General features: G+C 44.9%; 2 protein-coding genes across 29 annotated transcripts; both read left to right on the plus strand.

Moving 5' to 3' along the window:
• Window positions 1–2,921: 2,921 nt before the first annotated feature.
• LOC120698939 lies at window positions 2,922–6,946 on the plus strand. Of its 27 annotated transcripts, none has more exons than XM_039982738.1 (6): window positions 2,930–3,166; window positions 3,266–3,307; window positions 3,393–3,437; window positions 3,654–3,747; window positions 5,950–5,988; window positions 6,463–6,946. In XM_039982738.1, exons 1-6 carry the CDS (start codon window positions 3,145–3,147, stop codon window positions 6,467–6,469), a joined length of 249 nt encoding a protein of 82 aa, XP_039838672.1. In that variant the 5' UTR covers window positions 2,930–3,144; the 3' UTR covers window positions 6,470–6,946. The 27 variants fall into 27 exon arrangements, 17 of the variants coding, with proteins under 17 accessions (XP_039838670.1, XP_039838665.1, XP_039838672.1 ...); XM_039982739.1 differs by having other exon boundaries at window positions 3,654–3,730; XM_039982741.1 differs by having other exon boundaries at window positions 3,654–3,730; window positions 6,711–6,946.
• A 2,485-nt stretch (window positions 6,947–9,431) lies between these two features.
• Window positions 9,432–16,005, plus strand: LOC120698942 (disease resistance protein RGA5-like). 2 transcript variants are annotated; one of them, XM_039982744.1, is made up of 3 exons: window positions 9,432–10,357; window positions 13,484–15,573; window positions 15,676–16,005. In XM_039982744.1, exon 1 carries the CDS (start codon window positions 9,527–9,529, stop codon window positions 10,232–10,234), a length of 708 nt encoding a protein of 235 aa, XP_039838678.1. In that variant the 5' UTR covers window positions 9,432–9,526; the 3' UTR covers window positions 10,235–10,357; window positions 13,484–15,573; window positions 15,676–16,005. The 2 variants fall into 2 exon arrangements, with proteins under 2 accessions (XP_039838678.1, XP_039838677.1); XM_039982743.1 differs by lacking the exon at window positions 9,432–10,357 and having other exon boundaries at window positions 13,180–15,573.
• Window positions 16,006–18,000: the final 1,995 nt, after the last annotated feature.

Genomic DNA, 18,000 nt, shown 5'->3' on the forward strand with positions numbered 1-18,000 from the left:
CGGCAGGAGTTTCCATCCAAAAGAGAAACCCCTTTTGTCCCCGACATGCGGAACCCACCGTCCCAGGCCGGACCTACCTCTCGGTGCAGGGTTCTTGGCGTAATCCTCCTCTGCGCTTCCGTATGTGTGACTGAAATGTGGGCCCCACCTGTCGACACCAGGTTCATGGCCAAGTCTTCATCAGTTCTTCATGGATCTACGTATTTTGTGTTTTGATTCAAAAACTTAAAACATGGTTAGATTTCTCATTTCTTGTCTGATTCAGTTCATTCTTTTTTCTAACTTCGTATAAAATCAATATCTATGTTACGGGTTCCACTGTGCATAGTGACTATAGTTTGATTTTGTACCTCACTAGCATTGCAGACACTAAGTCCTAATAACTCTCCAATGTAGGTGTATTTGTTAATGAAATTTAGTGTATAGGCCAATATGTCACACATGTACAAATAGAATTATATGATGGACTGTTTAAATGCACCATTTAAACTAAATGCTCCACTCTCATTGGATTAGGTCTATAAGGACCATATAGCATAGGTCACACGTAGTCATATTGCACGAAGAAATTGAATCCATGATTTTAAACGTTTCGTATGTAGGTTCAATTTTTTAAAATAGCATTTCATGACAATCCATGAGACTAAAAAAACTTAAAGTTTGCAAAATACACAGTGAGGTACAATGGAGATTTCACTTTGCAATTGAAAATATAAGCTATTTACGTGTTCTCTGTTTGAAAACATAAACAGTTGTGTCCCCGACATGTGGGAGCACCTGTTGACGGTCCTTAAGTGCCAAATTCGACCGTCAACCAGACTCAATAATAAAGGAAAACTATACACCTTATCACTAACCTTGCTCCAGAGTTGTTTTCGAGTATTGTACATTTCAGATGAGCAAGAGCGGAATAAGACAAAAACACGCAGCAGACACCACACAACTACACAGAAGATCGCATCTGGTGTCACACCCTTACAAAGAGGGCCCACTTGATAGAGGAAACGGGGGCTCCATACAAGATGCACTAGAGGATAAGGATAAAGATCCACGAATCAGCCAACCAGCAAAGGATCAGATCAAATGGCTGACAGATGGGGTCGGCCGAACCAGGGGTTCGGCCGAACCTAGCCTACAACGCGTCCAGGGCATCTCAGGGAGGAGTCACGGCCAAGGCACCTGATCACCTTCCATATGTGCATTTGGCGGGAACCGACCTCTAGAGCTATAAATAGGGGCTCTCTCCACCCCCCCCTCAACACACACAACTCTCGTTCCACTCTCTCCAAGGAGGCTCTCTCTCTTGCTCTCTTAGCTAGGTAGTGGAGCTAGGCTAGTTCTTCTTTAGCGAAGCAAGTCGTCCTTGGGGTCGTTGAGCAATCCTCGGCTCCCAAAATGGCTTTGTATCCGATTTGTCAGACTTCTATTCATAATATAGAGATGTGCCATGGTTGCTTTACTATCTTGATAGTTTATCAATCCATGCTTAGTTCATTCATGAGTTATGCTACGAATTTGGTTAGGCTAGATGATTCGGGTACGGATAGAGGTTCGTTGTGCTTTCGGGCTTGCTCTAGCGTTTTACTTGTCCATCCGGAGGGTGGGATACCTGGGGACGCTAGGGTAGTGACTTCATACACGAGCGTGGTGCTCGGGTATGCGGGATCCTTCGGATATGACCATGCTCCACAGTGTGACTGGGGTAGGCAGCAGGTGGTGACAGTCCTGTCTGTCCGGCATAACAGCGGTGTTGTGTATAGCGCATTCCTCGACGTTCAGATATGGTGTAGAAGTTTATGCAAAGAGGTAATGGGACTGGATGTACTCCGGTGTGGGACATTCTCCCCACTATCCCATTTTTCTGGCACCTATAGTCCTAACCATGTTCTAACATGACCCCAGCTTTGGATAGAAGCACTAGGACACCTAACCTAGTTTAAGCTCCAGCTGACTTAACATAGGATAGATTAGTTCTTTCTTTTGTTGTTTCTCTCTTTTATTCCTTCCTCTTGGAATGTGGATGTGTGTTGTGTCGCATTACCCTTGCTTAATTCTTTATCTCGACTTACCCCTGTCAGAGTTTTGCCTATTGCTTGAAGCACAATGCCATGATTAATGTTAAGTACAGTACCTTTGCCACTGCTATCCTTTGGGAACAAATAAATAACGATACACTTACTCTCCGGGAGAAATGCTACAACAATATATCCGTGCGCTTGCGGATCCTTCTGTAATCGTATAGATTATACCACGAGAGTGGCACCCCTTGGGTGCAGTTGCTAGGATGGGTTTGGCGCCCTCATTTCTAGTGATTGCACTAAGGACCGCCAACAGGCATTTCTGAGGCCGTTGCCGAGGTCTTCGCAAACCCGGTAGAGACTTAAGAAATGCCAACAGCGCCGACCCAGGACGCAGGCGATGGGAGGCGCTAACGTTTGGCGTAATCCTCGCGTGCACTTCGTATGTGTGACTGCAACGCGGGGCCCACCTGTCGGCGCCGGATTCTAGGCGTAATCCTGGCGTGCGGTTTCGTATGTATGACTGCAAAGCAGGGCCCACCTGTCTGTGCCGAAATCTAGGCGTAATTGTGGGGTGCGCGTTCATATGTGCGACTGAAATGCGGGTCCCACCTGTCGGCACGGGGTTCTTGGCGTAATCCTCCTGTGCGCGTTCGTATGTGTGACTGAAATGCGGGTCCCATCCTAAAATGTGTTAAAAGGTGCTATATGAATCTGATTCTATGTGTATCCGATCCGTTTCCATCCTTACCTGCCGATCCACGTAGAACTCGTTACTTAGCAACTAAAAAAGAGATGAAACTTGCCAAGAAATGTTAAAGGTAATGACTCTATTCCAACAGGCCGTATTTTTGCCCAATCTTATGGCCGCCTACATCCACCGTCCGCTCCGCATCCAGTGAACAACTCGCGCCCCAACAAACGACACGCGAACCATGGGCACCTGACAGGCTGATCCCACGTTCTAGAAAACCTGAGGGTCGTGCACCCCTTCATTTCGTCTGTTCATCTTCTCTCTCTAGGGTTTCTCTCTCTTCTCCATCCGCTCTCGCAGCCATCGCCGAAATTGCTTGCATCACCCATTATTGTTGCGCGCCTTTGGATCCCAGCGCGGAATCAGCGGGGTATGAAGCGAAGATTAGACCCAGGTGAGTGTTTCCCCAGCGCGCTGGCCTCATCTCGATCTACCGCGTTTTGATTTTGGATTTTTTGCATTTTATTTTGGTGGAGTTCATCGTCACGAACAGCCGGAATCCGGAGGGGAGAGTGTTGGAATCGCAGATCAGATGGTGAGCTAAGGCCCATCCCCCAACCAACCTGAATCTCTCTACAACTCGTCTTTGATTTGGGCACTTCTTTGTGCGAGGACTGCAGCATCAGGGGTTGGCTTCGAATCTAGTGGTGCAGGCTCAGAATCAGGTGAGCCACCTCCCCATCCCTCCCCTCTGCAGGGCGCCTTGCAAACGTGAAATCTCTCTCTCTCTCTCTCTCTCTCTCTCTCTCTCTCATCTCTGATTTGGGGTGCTTTCAGCGTCGTTTCCATTGCCCAGCGAAATGATAGAGTTGGGGCCTAGGGGGCGCAGGGGGTGGAGAGCTGGCAGTGATTCTGGTGATTTTTGTTCCTATCGTCTCCAGATCGAGGGAACTGTGAGGACCAGGGGCAACGAATCAGTGCCCAGCCTGTGCTCCTTGGCGGCAGCCGCAATACCGGGGTAATACATTTTCAGAGGTAAACCCCATGCCCAACCAACAAGATGCGATTTCCCCCAGGTCTTTCTGTCGTGTGGGTGTTGTCTAGTCCTCCTGCGCGATTCAAGCCGATTCGATTTCTGTGTGCTGCATGTATTTTAGCCCCCACCTACTGGCTGCAGTAGTATTTTGGTAGAGATTGGTGCGGTGGGAGTGTGTGTACTACTGGTAAAGATTGCTACATATATTGTTGTTCTGCAGGGAAGTCAAATCGATGCAAGCCATTAATTGTTGGTTTTCTGTCCTTATGCAATAGCTGCTCCAGATCGATACAAATATTATACTGTGCTTAGCTCGTGTAGTTTTACCTTTGTATGTATCAATTTTTACTTGAGTGCTCATGTGCTTTTACCCGATGGCTCTATAACTTTTTTCTCCCATCCAACAGCAAGTGCTTATGTGATTTTACTTAATGACAGGGAGCTGTAGCACATGTCTTCTAGCTTTTGCATTCTCTCTCATGTGGGAAAATTAATTTGAGATAGCTAATCATTTTCCATAATCATTGCCTTTGCCTTTTTTTTATGCTTTTTGTGTGGCCAGATTTGTGTTTTTTCAGTGTTCCTCTCTGGAATGCTGTGATATGGATTAGTCTTTAGACACAGTAACAAGATCACCACTAGAGATGGGCTTAAGTTGTAAATCTATATTTCTACCATTTTTAAATCCGATCATTTTTAGACTCCTGTTATGCATTGGTGGTCCAGAATAGAACCTAATCATTTTGCAGGGGCTTGACTATGCAAGTGCAGAACTACATGTTGGTTGCTTGCGACCCACAAACTTTTCTACTGGCATTGTTAGAAGCATTTTAATACATTTTATTAGGTATTTAAATACTATTCAGATAGCATTTTTAGTGTTCAGTTCAAGCAATTTTTTTTAACATTTTATATGTCTCATGTGATGGCCGATAGACTCTCCTTTTGTTCGGAACCAAGTCTTTTACATCATTACAATCTAAAGTTTCCTTCTCATGGTGTTTGTTTCTTTGCTCTACACCCTATGGGGAAATAGCTAAATTCAAGGCATGTGCATCTAAAAATAGCTAAATTCAGATATGGTGTGATGCTATATCTATTTAGTGTCATGTGTAATCACTGTCATTGAATGATTTATATGTTTAATACAATCTGAAATTGTTACATTTATCTGGCATACTGTTTTTTATCCTTTTTTGGAATATTATATACAATGCATTAATTTGGGGAAATTGCAGTTATTCTGCTCCCAGATTAAAGATACTATGGGGATACATGTCAAAAAAGTGGAGTCCATTTCTCCACCGCGTTCGGTTTGACCTTCCTACTTATGTATGTTGTGTCACCTTGTAGGCAACATATACTGAATCGACAAGTAATATATTTATTATAATTTAGCATTTTTGTTCTTCTAATTTAGCATTTTTTATGTTCTGATGATAAATATTTTCAGGGAATTTGATTAATTTTGCTCTCTCACTTGTCCTACATTGCTTTTGAGTCCACTATATCTTTTTTTAAATAGTACTTGCAAACAGTGTTCCGATATTAATTAAGAAGTTGATCTCTCATCTCATGCTGCCATGCCGCGCGGTGCTTGCAAGGGGTTAATCAGGGGGAGTCTATTCCCCGCATATGCGAGGGGCGACAAACGCATCGCAGAAGGGATTCGCCGCCGCTCCCCCGCCATCCACCGCCTCCCCAAGCTCCGGCGCCGCCGCCCTCCACCGCCTCCAACCCTAACCAAGCTCGTCGAAACCGCGCCGCCGGCTTCTTCTCGCCCCCGCCGCCGGCCGCCGCCCACCGGGGGTCCTACCCCGCCCAGCCGGCGGCGCTCCCGCGCCGCCTCGCCCTCCGCCGGCCGAACCGTCGCCGCCGCCCGTCCTCCGCCGCCCGGGGCCCCTCCTCTTCTAACGCCGGCGGCCATGGAGCTCCCCGAACCCAGGTAACCCGGAACCCTAAAGCTCCGCCGCCTCCCTCCACCACCCCGGCCGCTGGCGACCTCGCCGGCGGCCGCTCCCCCCACCTACCACCCCTCCCCGACCACCCCCTCCCCCTCCCCAAGCTCCGGCCGCCGCTTACCTCAACGGAGAAGATGAACAGGAGCCACCGCGCCGCCGCCCTCCTCTTCTGCGATGGATCGATAGCAAATCGCATATGCGATATATAGATTTCCCTGTTAATCCATCCTCTTGTTGCAGGGTACACTCAGAGGATTTGATCAGGACACCAACATCTAGGTGGGTGATTTGGGCATTTTCGATTCAGTTGCTCTTCGTTTGTTTAGGGGTTTAATCTGGGGTGGGTGGGTGGTGTATTCATATTGGTGTTGATTTGGGTTTCATGAACGAAGCTTCAGTTTGGTTACTGAATGCGAAATTGTTATCTTGTTCTTCATATCATCATAACCATTTCAGTACTTTGCAATAGGTATTTTTGTCAAATAGTAGAAGCATTTTCGGTACTTTCCTAAGCATTTCATTACTTTTCAGTTGGCCAATACATCAATTATGAGACGCGTTTCAGTACTTTCTAGTAGGCAAATACATCAAATACTAGAAGCATTTTCAGAACTAGGCAATAATATTGGTAGGAATTGGGCAATAATATTGGTAGGAAATGGGCAATAATATTTGTTCTTGATAGGCAATAACATGGGTTACAATTGGTATTTTTTTCTACCAAAGGTTACATGTGGCTTCTACATGATGCAGCTGTTGAAGCCAATGAATCATCATGTGGAAACTGCTATCGCTTAAAGTATTGCAGTATAGATAGTTGATGCACCTGTAGGAGCTGCATCACCATAAATTATTAGATGCTAAATCTAATGTTTTCATCAGGCAAGAATAATATACTTTGTGTCTTGTAGTGTCGATCTAATGTTTCATGTAGGCAACATACTGCAAAGTCTTTAACTCCTACTACTTTAATTTCCTCTAATTATGTTCTTTTTTAAAAGCATTGCAGGCCGTGGCGTGGTTAGGAAAGGAAGCAAATAGGCATTTCCTCTAATGTTATTTGCTTGTATATTTAATCTAATTTTGCTTCAAATCAATCTGTGTTATTTGCTTGTACATTTTTTCTAAATTACTTCGGAGTTTATTATAATATGCTTCCAACTTTTAATAGAAGTGCTTTTGGAACTTTATGAGAAAAATATGATCGAAATATATTGAAGTGAGATCTTGTTTTGAAGTTTTTGCCAAGGGCAACTCAATAGTGCAATTGTATTTTAATTTTGCTTCTTGGTTGTAAAATTACAGCTTTTCTAAATCTGAGATTATTTTTTGCATGCGCTGATGTCATCTTTTTGTCCTTATTATCACGAGGATAGTGAAGCGGATGACAGTTTTTTTTGCCAAAAAGGGAAATCTGATACCTTAGTTGCTAGAAAAGGAAAGGCCGTACGGCCGGCCTAATTTACGGCTAGCCGTACGTTAGCCAGGTCCAATGTTAAAACAGTACAATGAAAATGTAAAGGGTTTGTTGGTTGAATATTGATTGATTGTTCACGAGGTCGGACGGCCACTATTTGTAGCCCCGATACAGACTCCATGTAAATTATGACCAAATCATATCTCTAAAATGGAAAGAAAAAAAACTCTTGCCTAAAATAAATCCTAACACAACTTGCACACCAAGATAACTTGCGGCTGACTCCATGTCAAACATTCCTTCACGCCCCATCGGCTGTGGCGCGCTTGAGTCTTCGAATGTGCCTTGACTAATCGGCCCACCTGCCAGTTTCTCTTGCATTGGCCTCCTTCATCAGCCACATCTTCATCGGCTCCTTCCATCGGCCACCCCTCACCAAATCGGCCTTAGTCCTAGACTCTGTTGACTAAATACCAGCCAAAAAACGGTGTCAACAGCCTGCTGCTCCACCACCACCATTGCCAGCCTCCTCCCGGCCCGGCCCGGCCGCCTGGCCATGCATTGCCCACGGCTGCCTCCTCTCCGCTCACCCGCGCTCACCGTCAATGTCCCAGCCGCACCTCCTCTCTGCATGCCGCTGTCCCCGCACCGGCTCCTGCCCACCTCAACCGCCCGCCAGAGGTGCCCTGCCTGGCTGTGTCATCGCCTTCTAGCCGCCTCACCATAGAGCCACGCCGCCGGCCTCCAACCTCCCTACCAGGTCTCTTTGTCGCCTCCAAGCCGCCCCGCCGTAGAGCCCCGTAGCCGCCTACACTGGTCTCCTTATGAGCACCCTCGGCTGTGGGGCCCTGCATAGGATGGCGGTAGCGGCGGCGATGGTAAGATGAGCGGCAGTGGTCCTAGACGACGATGGTACGATGACGGTGGCCCAACGTAGGGCGGTGATGGTGGCGGCTGCAAGAGAGCAGCGGCTGCGGCCTAGCACAAGACGACGATGGCGGCGGCAGCATGAATGGGAAAGAAGGCATCGAGTTGGGGGGGTGGGGGGAGTGTTTGACATGGCCTTGGAAAAAAAAGAAAATGGAAAAAAATGAAAAGGCTGACAGAAGTGGATGGAATGGTATATCTACGAATGGAGAGATCTTTCGCTGGTATTAAATTGAACTGGACAGTTCGATGGTAAATTTACAAAACTGGTATCTTTCGGTGTCGCAGATCCAATTTTGCCAAAGAAAAAAAAGAAAGCACTTAGTCCTGAGTACGTGTACTTCAATGCTCTTTGTAGCCTTTGGAAACTAAGAAATGATGTTTGCTTTCAAAGCAGATCATGCATAAACTTGGAACCTCCAACAAACAACCTTCGAGGACAAATTTTACGAAATCAATTTCAGCGAACCCAGTGGATCAAAGGGGAAACAAATGTAATTTTTTTCGTAAATGTCCATAGAATAAAAAATCAGTTTATTTAGAGTCCGTGTGTCATAGTTATGGCCGTTTGAAGGGCCTTCACATTAGAGTTTCGGTTGGTTATATTTCAACAAGCCACGTCAAAGTTTAAATAGGAACTCTATCCGTAACTAGTCACAAACAAAGCCTAGGTATAGTGACAAGGGAGCCCCACGTGCGAGCATAAGGTTGCATTCAAAACCCAAGTTTACCAGGTGAAAAATATTTTTTGCGTTAGCATATTTTCGAAGCAACAGGCGGGGAGCAAGCCCCCTCATATGTGGAAATTATTTTTACATACCGGATCCAAACCATCTGTACAAGCATCGACTTTTAGGGATGCTTGATTCAGACGGTAGTGTACAAGCATACGAATCCATACATATGTGTGCAAGTGGGCTCTGAATCGTCTGTACAAATCACTTCTGTGATAGTAGTGTACTTGGATACCCGGCCGGGCAAGATCCGCAATTAGCGCTTCTTTGACAATGTACGTGGTTTACCAGGCCAGGCAAGATCCGCAATTAGCGCTAAAGCTACACGCCCCCAACTGCACTTGTAGTTCTTTGTTGATCTTGATCAGAGCGATGTACTGTTGATTTATGTATTTTACTCCCGACGATGAACCCGATAGATGCCCTTCTTCAGTAAGAAATATTATTCCTTGTTGGTCCAATCGATGTACTGTTGAATAAAATTCTTCGTTGATCAGTTGTGCAACCTGCACTTTTACTGGTCAGTTTTACCGTCTCCGATTCGGCAGCATGCAGTTCTGCTGCCTCCTCAGTCGCCCTCTCACCATCGGAACGCTGCATAAATCTCGACGCGCACACAGCCCATCAGTTACCAGCATCTCCACTTGCACAGCGCAGCAACCCACCAGCCACCACCGTACCATAGCTACACCTACACGAGCGAGCAACCCAGCTCGTCGAGAGCGAGCCCTCGTCCATCATGCAGGCGGTGACCGGCGCCATGGGCAGCCTCATCCCCAAGCTCTGGGGTCTGGCCCATGCCGAGTACAAGCTGCAGACAGGCATGAAGGAACAAATCGAGTCTCTCGCGCTGGATCTTGAGAGCGCGTACGCCGCACTCCGCAAGGTGGCCTCTGTGCCGCCGGACCAGCTCGACGAGCAGGTCAAGCTCTGGGCACGCGAAATCCGGGAGGGGTCCTACGACATGGAGGACGTCCTCGACACCTTCCTTGTCCGAGTCGAGGGCAGCAATGATCCTTCCGGCAAGGACAGCAAGCTCAAGCATCTCAGCAAGAAAATGGCCAACTTGTTCAAGAAGAGCAAGGCACGCCATGACATCGCCGGTGAAATCGACAAGATCAAGAAGCGTCTCCCGGAGGTGAAAGACAGGCATGCCACATTCAGCGTCAACGACATTGTCTTCAACCGCGTCGCATCGTCGTCGACAACTGATCCTCGCCTGGAAGCCATGTATAGGGAAGTGAAAGAGCTCATTGGCATCGACAAGTCGAAGGCCGATGTCATTTCCAAGCTGGGGGATGATGGCTCCAACAAGGAGATGAGGAAGATAGTATCTATCGTTGGAGCTGGTAGGTTGGGCAAGACAACTCTTTCTCGAGCGGTGTGTGATAAGCTCAAACCCCAATTCAGTTGTAAAGGCATTTGTGCCACTTGGCCAAAACCCTGACCCAAAGAAAATCCTCAAGGAAATTCTTATAGATCTCGGATACAATGATTTTTCGAAACTTGCAATATTGGTGCACGAAAGGCAGCTTATCAATGAACTCCGTAGTTTCCTCGGAACAAAAAGGTATGAATATAAGCCAGTCATTATTTTGCATTGATTTTGATGTACTGTTGGTAGGACTAGTTTTCATTAACAGCACACTATTCCATTTCGATGTACTGTTAAACCTTGAGAATGAATGCAGAAACTATTTTTTTGAACAAATACTAAGCAAACTAGTGAGATGGCCCACACATGTACGCAGCTAGCATAAAAAACATGCACATATATAATTTAGCATTATGCCTCCATTTGTATTTTACTTTATTTCACTATTTTCTTTATGCATCACTATAATTGTTGAAGTAGATATAATTCAAATCTAGCTCTATAAATGTTTATTTTTCAATGATAGTAGTGCTTAAATTTTTTGGGGTATTTTATGCTAGTTTTTGTTCTACTACTAGTCCACCACTATGACGTTGAAATACATAGTATAATCTAAACCTAGCTCTATAAAGACAAATTTTATAATTACTGTGCGGGTTATTTTCAAATAGTTATACAGTTATTTAATTTTTAGGTAATTGCATTGGTGTGTAATTTTATTTTTTTTCATTTTTTTTATTATGGTGATAATTTTCTAGACCTTGGAGTGAATATGACAGCTTCTTTTGTTGACCAAATACTAAGATATGTAGTAATAGATAAGAAAATATTTGGTGTAAACCACCTCTTTGATAGAATGGCGAAAACCTCTTGATAAATAATACACAAAAGTTTTTCAAAAAAATATAAAACTTTTCACATCCATAGTTCATCTCTCAAAAGGTGGAAACTGAAATTAGTACAGAAAAATTCATAAAAAATAACAAATTTTACTTGAATTCTCATTACAAGACAAAATTCCTAAGAATTTTCTTCTAGTACATTTGAATATGAAATTTGTTCTTTTCATATGAATTTATAGAAAAATTAATTTGGATCCAATCTTTTGATGCAGTGTATATATGTCTATATGGATGCATTATGGATATGCAAAGCATATTTTTTGAGTTAATTTCACAAAACTACAATGATTTATGATATTGTAACTAAGAACTACATTTTCTTATGCCCATTTCATAAAACTAGAACTTCTTTAGCATGTTGGAACAGGGAACAACACCTCTCTGATAAAGCTAGGTATGGGCCCACTTGTCATCCAAATAGAGAATGTCCTTCACGTGTGTGGATGACAGGCAAGCCCCACAATGGGTTCTCTAAAAGCTATAGTTCTTTATTACAAGAGGTCATTATTGTAGTTGTGAAATGGTCACTAGAAGTTGTAGTTTCATGTTACAATGTCACAGATAGTTGTAATTTTGTGAAATTAACTCTTAAAAAAACTTCTAAATACTTTTTTGTTTTTGAGATTCCACCCAAGAGGTGATTTGCATCCAATATTTTCATGTAATGGAAACATTCGATATATAATTTAACTTTCTTTTAACTTTGCATGTGTAATTACTTTCTCTCACTGCAGTCACTTATTATGAGTCGTTAAGTGATTATTGTATTGTAACGAACATGGCACCATTTATGTCATTTCGAGTGATTTTGGTGATCGTATGACAACACAATCAATGGGACTAATGATTTTGTTAAGTGAATATTTCTAAATACCAGGGATAAAGTAAAAAGGCCATGCAAAGCAAAACACGAAGAAAGAACTCAAAGAAACACTGAATTGGACGAGTTCTACTGAAATCAGTAGCACCGGAAGAACCGATGCCTATAACATCGGTGCATCCGATGGTTGTCGGAAGATCCGACGGCCTGGCTTTGGCACAAGCCTGTGCGCCTCTGGAGATCAAGTGAAGAAAGAAGCAAAGCACCGGATGAACCGACGGTGTCAAGAGAGGCATCGGTGCATCCAACGTACTATGTTCCAGAGACGTTGTCAAGCGTGCAGCAGCCAAGCCTTCAGCACCGGTTGAACCGGTGGTGCGTCGGAGCAAGGCGTCGGTGCAATGACGTCAGCAAGAGCAACGGCTATCTACAGATCAAGTGTCACCGGAAGAACCGACGCCTAAGCATCGGTTCAACCGATGGTCCCTGAAGGTGCTGCGGCAGTGTCAGAGAAGCCAACGGCTAGTTCAGAGCGCAGAGTGACCGGAAGAACCGATGCCCTATGGTCAGATGTTCCGATGCTTACGCAGAAAACTGGCCAACAGCTAGTAATGGCTCTCTTGAGTTTGTGGCCTATATATATGTGTTCCCCCGGCCATTTGAAGATTGCTGGAGTTGCTAGAAGTCATACACACACACCCAAGAACACCTCCAAGCCATACAAGAGCTCATTGATCATATCCTTAGGTTTTAGCACTAGCTTTGTAAAGTGGGAGTGATAGATTAGCTCTTGAGTGAGTGAACAAGCAATGTTGAGATCCTTGTGGCTGGTTCTAGAGTGAACCACACTTGTATTACGGTGCGCCGACCCCTTGGAGCAATTGGTGGCTCGCCGGCAAGTCAACGACTCTACGGCTTGGTGTGGAGCGGCGTCAACGACATTGTGCGGGGGACGGAGACCCCTCCTTCATGGGCAATCTCCCTTAGTGAAGATCGGGATCAAGATGACCGTGATTGTGTTCACGGAAGAGACTTGATTGCCGGGAAGCGATACTTTTCGTGAGTGCTTAAACAACGTGGACGTAGGGGCGCCTTTATGGCAATCCGAACCACGGGATAAATCCTCGTGTCGAGAGTTCGCTTTCTCTCATCCCTTCCTTTAAGCTTCCGCATTTGATATTGCAACTTGTATGCCTTTACTTTCTTAGTGTAGTATCTTGCTAGGATTGGCTATAGGTTGTAAAACTCTTTTGGGATGAGGGTTTCACACTAAGGTGAACCGTAGTTGCACATCTAGATAGCTTGATCTAGTTTAAGTTTTGTGCAAACTAGTTGGAGCCATAGGTTAAGGTTTTAATAGTGCCTAATTCACCCCCTCCCCCTCTTAGGCTAGAGCACCCGATCGCTTTCATGTATAAACAATGACAGCCTGTTTGCTGGCCAGGCAATATTTATAGTATCATGCTAAACGTTAAGGAATCTTTAATGTTGGAAAATAACCATATTTTGATTCTTGTCTTGTCACTCAGCTTTGTTCGGTAGATGATACTATGCATACTTCTACTAACTGTTATTGCACTGTCATATGTGGCCGTGTAGGTACTTCATTGTTATTGATGATATATGGGAGGTAGAAACTTGGAGAAATATCAAATCGGCATTCATTGAGAATAATAATGGAAGTAGAATAATCCTAGCTACTCGCAAATTAGAAGTCACCACTGGTGAAGTTTACAAGCTTCCACCACTCTCTAATGAGAACTCAAGAAAGTTGTTTTATACAAGGCTATTTGGTGAAGACAAGTTTCCGGATAATCAATCAAGTGAGGTACACAAGGCATCTGAAGAAATTCTAAGGAAATGTGGCGGTGTACCATTAGCTATCATCACAATGGCTAGTTTTTTGGTGGGCAAATCATGGGAACAATGGCTTGAGTTGCGCCATTCTCCTGGTTTTATCCATGATAAAGATACTATGTGGATATTGTCTCTTAGCTTCAATGATCTTCCTCCTCATCTAAGGACTTGCTTGTTGTATCTAAGTGGATTTCCAGAAGATTCTTTTATTGCCAAGGATCAATTGATATGGAAGTGGATAGCGGAAGGTTTTGTTGAAAAGGAACAAGGGATGCGGTTGTTTGAGGTCGGAGAGGGATACTTTAACGACCTTGTAAATAGAAGCATGATCCAGGCAGCTAAGATAAAAGAGTGGGGTACTATTGCTGATATCACCCATGGTTGTCGTGTGCACCGTCACGTGTCTCAGGAAGAAAACTTCTTTTTCACTATATCAGATTCAGATGAGGTTGTAGCTGCCATGTCATCAAGAAGCAAGGTACGCAGGTTGGCCGTTCAAAGCAGAACCGAAGAGTACATAGTTACTCCCAGGGATAATATCCCACAAGTGAGATCATTTCTTGCATTTATGTGTGATATTGGAAAGCTGGTCTCATTTCAGGGCTTCAAACTCTTACGTGTGCTAGCTTTAGAGGCCTGTGAAATATCAGATCAGTGTACCGTCAATTTGGAGCATATCGGGAAATTAATTCATTTGAGGTACCTTGGGATAAGTAACATTAATGTTGACAACAAGGTGGTGTTGCCAGAAGCAATAGGAGATCTCAAGTTTCTACAGACACTGAACCTGACGTATATGGGCGGTTGTACCAAACTAGAATTTCCGTCGAGCATCAGCCGGCTAACACAGTTGGTATGACTACGTACTAATGATGAGCTGCCGAATGGGGTACTAGGGAAGCTAACGTGCCTAGAAGAGCTAGAGGTGGTACAACCTTGGGTGTCTAACAAGGAATCCAATAGGCAGTTTGGAAAGGACCTGGGCAACCTGACCCAACTCAGGGTGCTCAGGAACAGGATTGGGCTTGTCCATAATCATGAGAGCCATGAATTTGATTCGTTGCAGTCCATAAAAAAACTCCAGAGGATCCAACATCTGTCACTACGCACTTGTACTGGTGAACTTTTACGATCGAGTGCATGGTGCGCACAATTAGTTCTCTCTCGTGGTTTAAGTCATTTGGAGTTCTCAGAGATCCACTTGAATATCCTGCCGCCATGCATCGATCCCTCTCGTCTTGTCAACCTCTCCCACTTGAAGCTTACCGTGCTCAATATGGATGGGCAGGGTCTGGAATCACTCAGCAGGTTGCCACAGCTCCGGCACCTCTGGCTGGAAACAAGGTCGACGGTAACGTTACCTAACGTTGCTGGCAATGGCCGCTTCCAGATGTTGAGCCGCTGCTCTTTCCCAAAGTCAACGGTTCGGTTCATGCTGAATGGGGACTCAAGTGTCTCATTTACTATCTGGAATGGAAGCGATGATATGGACTTTGTTTCAAGCAGAAAGGAGGAAAGAGTAGCACTGGCTGTTATGCCAAACCTTCAAGAGCTCAAGTGTGTCCTGTTTACCGTAGGTGCTTCAGTATATGATGGTGGTTTCTATGACCTTCTCGGCTTAGAGTACCTCATTTCGCTTCAGAAAATTACAGCAAACTTCTGTTGTTATGACACTGCTAAAGAGGTGGCGGAGGAAGAGAAGGCTGCACTGAGGCGGGTGGTTGAAGCCCATCCCAACTACCCCAACCTCAAAATAAAGTACTCCATACAGCGCCAGGGCACGCTATTGAAGCCCTGCATCTGAAGCAGCACTCCCCAAATCAAATGAAGAGGTACTATTACTCACTTGGATTTGTGCTAAAAGTTCCATCCATTCTCGAAGTGACTCCCACGACGTAGTATGTTTCATGTACTTACACAGCTCTCTGTTCCAGGTGATGATCGGGCAATTGACAAGCATTACTCTCGTTACGGAACGAAGACACGATAACATCACCGAATCAACAACAGCAGAGAAGACCAGAGGAGAAGACGATCAACCCCATTACTACATACCTAGCTTTTTCTCTTGAACCATTATATTTCGGTTCAATTCAATGCATGCACGTATGTACGTGCCTTTTTACTATTCCTGTCATATTAGTTCTTCTACACCAGCATCTCGTTAAATTCTGCTTCCCCATTCTCTTCTCTTGATCTTTAGGTGTATGCACAGACTCGCTACCTTTGCTTCACAATTGTCTTTATATACTGTTTCCTGAATCTGTCTACTCCTACAGAGTATCATTTTATTCTGTTCTCTTGAAGCTACCGCAGCCCATTTATTTGCAACCACAGGAGCCAGTTGTGTCTGCACCTAAAAAGATCTCCTGATAATATAGCCTTCCTTACTTTTTCCTCTCGCTCATAAGTTCTCCTTTCATTGGCTCGCCTCCATCGGAGGAGTTACTACTCGTGTTGGGATAACCACACTAACCCAACTGGTTAGCGACAGCGGAAGCACTGATTTTTATTCAGCTCATAGCGAAATTAGTTCAGTATCGGTTTCTTTTCACGGAGAGAAACATATCTAGCCACAGATCTCTGGAGGATAATTTCAGCAGCAAGACATCAATCAAGAGACACCAGGTTTAACGTAGAACCCCCCCCCCCCCTCTCCAAAAACGGGGTAAAAACCACGGGACCAAGCCAGCCAAATCTCCTTCCACTATATGATTGTGCGATTACAACAAGTTCTTCTCTAGATAGCGCTAGAGGCTCTCATACATTAAGATTCTACAAATCTTGGACAACAACAATGAGATTTTGGGGTGCTACTTAGGGAGCATAAGACCTCACCAAATGATGGTGGGACTCGGATTAGAGGCACCAAGGATGTGGATCTGATGCTTCACAACCTTGAGGATGAACCTTCTTGATCTTTTGCAAGATCTCTCTAATCTCCCTCTTCTCCCTCTCTTTTCTTTCTCTGGTTTTTCTTCTCCTTCTCACATTAGAAGGCTAAGCTGAAAATGCTCTGGTCTGGTGCTCTCGTAGTGTCCAGAGACTTCCCTTCCTTCTCTTGTAAGCCAAGAAGCAAAATACTAGGTAAACACAAGATTGGTCCACTCCCTTGTGCTGCACCTATGACATGTGGGCCTGCTCACTAGGAGCACTTTCTACTCCCAACACTGGGAGTATCTACTCTCATCTATGCCCACTCATGAGGAGGATTTCCTAACATATCTCCCCCTCCAACTCATGAGGAGGGCACCATCATGCCCGCTACCTTACTGCACACTTGTACCTTCTCTTTGGGTAGAACTTTGGTCATCATATCCGCACCATTCTGGTCGATATGGATTTTCTCAAGTTGTAGCAACTTGGAACTTATCACTTCTCGAAGCCAATGGTACCGCACCTCAATGTGCTTGGTTCGAGTATGTAGGCTTGAATTCTTGGCAAGATGAATAGCACTTTGGCTGTCACAGAATAGATTGTACTTCTCTTGCTTATGGCCTAGCTCTTGCAAGAAGTTTTTCATCCACAATACTTCCTTGCAAGCTTCAACTGCTACTATATACTCAGTCTCGGTTGTTGACAAAGAAATGCACTTCTGCAGCCTTGATTGCCATGACACGGCTCCCCCTGCAAATGTCACCGGATATCCAGATGTGGACTTCCTTGAGTCCTTATCTCCAACATAATCTGCATCTGTATAGCTGTTGGCGCTCCTTAAGTACCCATTTTATTATATAATTAGGAGTGGTTTTGGTAATTTCTTCGGGATGATTCATGTACTAACCCGCCACTTGGCACCCGAACCTGACCGTTTTCGATTTTGTCTTGGATTTTGGAGCATGTTGCATTTTGGCAGGAAATTGGATATTTTCGGAGATGTTTTGACGCAGGGTCACAACTGGGCTAAGATGAAGAATAAGGAGAAGAGCCCGCACGTGAAAGATGGAGCCGAAAGGGGCCAGAAGGAGCCCAGGCCGGCCGGCCTGGAGCCTTTAAGCCGGCCATCCAAGCCCATTCCAGGGCCCAATCGGCCTCAACTTTCTTCAGCGCGAAGTACTCGTCAACCCTAGCCGGTGTTTTACAAAAACCATCGACCAGAGCCACCTATATATGCCCCAAAGCCGCCGTCAAGAAGGAGAGAGCATCCAGAGATGATTTCGAGAGATCCATTCGAGTTAGACACAAGAGAAAGGCGACACCGGAGGCCTCATCGTCCCTCGGCGCCGCTGCAAGTTGGAGGACAGCAAGGGATCCATCCC

This window comes from Panicum virgatum, chromosome 3K (assembly GCF_016808335.1).
Source record: "Panicum virgatum strain AP13 chromosome 3K, P.virgatum_v5, whole genome shotgun sequence".
NCBI lineage: Eukaryota > Viridiplantae > Streptophyta > Magnoliopsida > Poales > Poaceae > Panicum > Panicum virgatum.

Coding starts and splice junctions, on each gene's coding strand:
- LOC120698942 (XM_039982743.1), top strand. CDS start 13,470: ATGTGGCCGTGTAGGTACTTCATTGTTATTGATGATATATGGGAGGTA.
- LOC120698939 (XM_039982725.1), top strand. CDS start 3,145: ATGAAGCGAAGATTAGACCCAG. Junction 3,438..3,549: donor TGGTGCAGGCTCAGAATCAG/GTGAGCCACCTC, acceptor GGGTGCTTTCAG/CGTCGTTTCCATTGCCCAGC. Junction 3,731..5,949: donor GCGGCAGCCGCAATACCGGG/GTAATACATTTT, acceptor CTCTTGTTGCAG/GGTACACTCAGAGGATTTGA.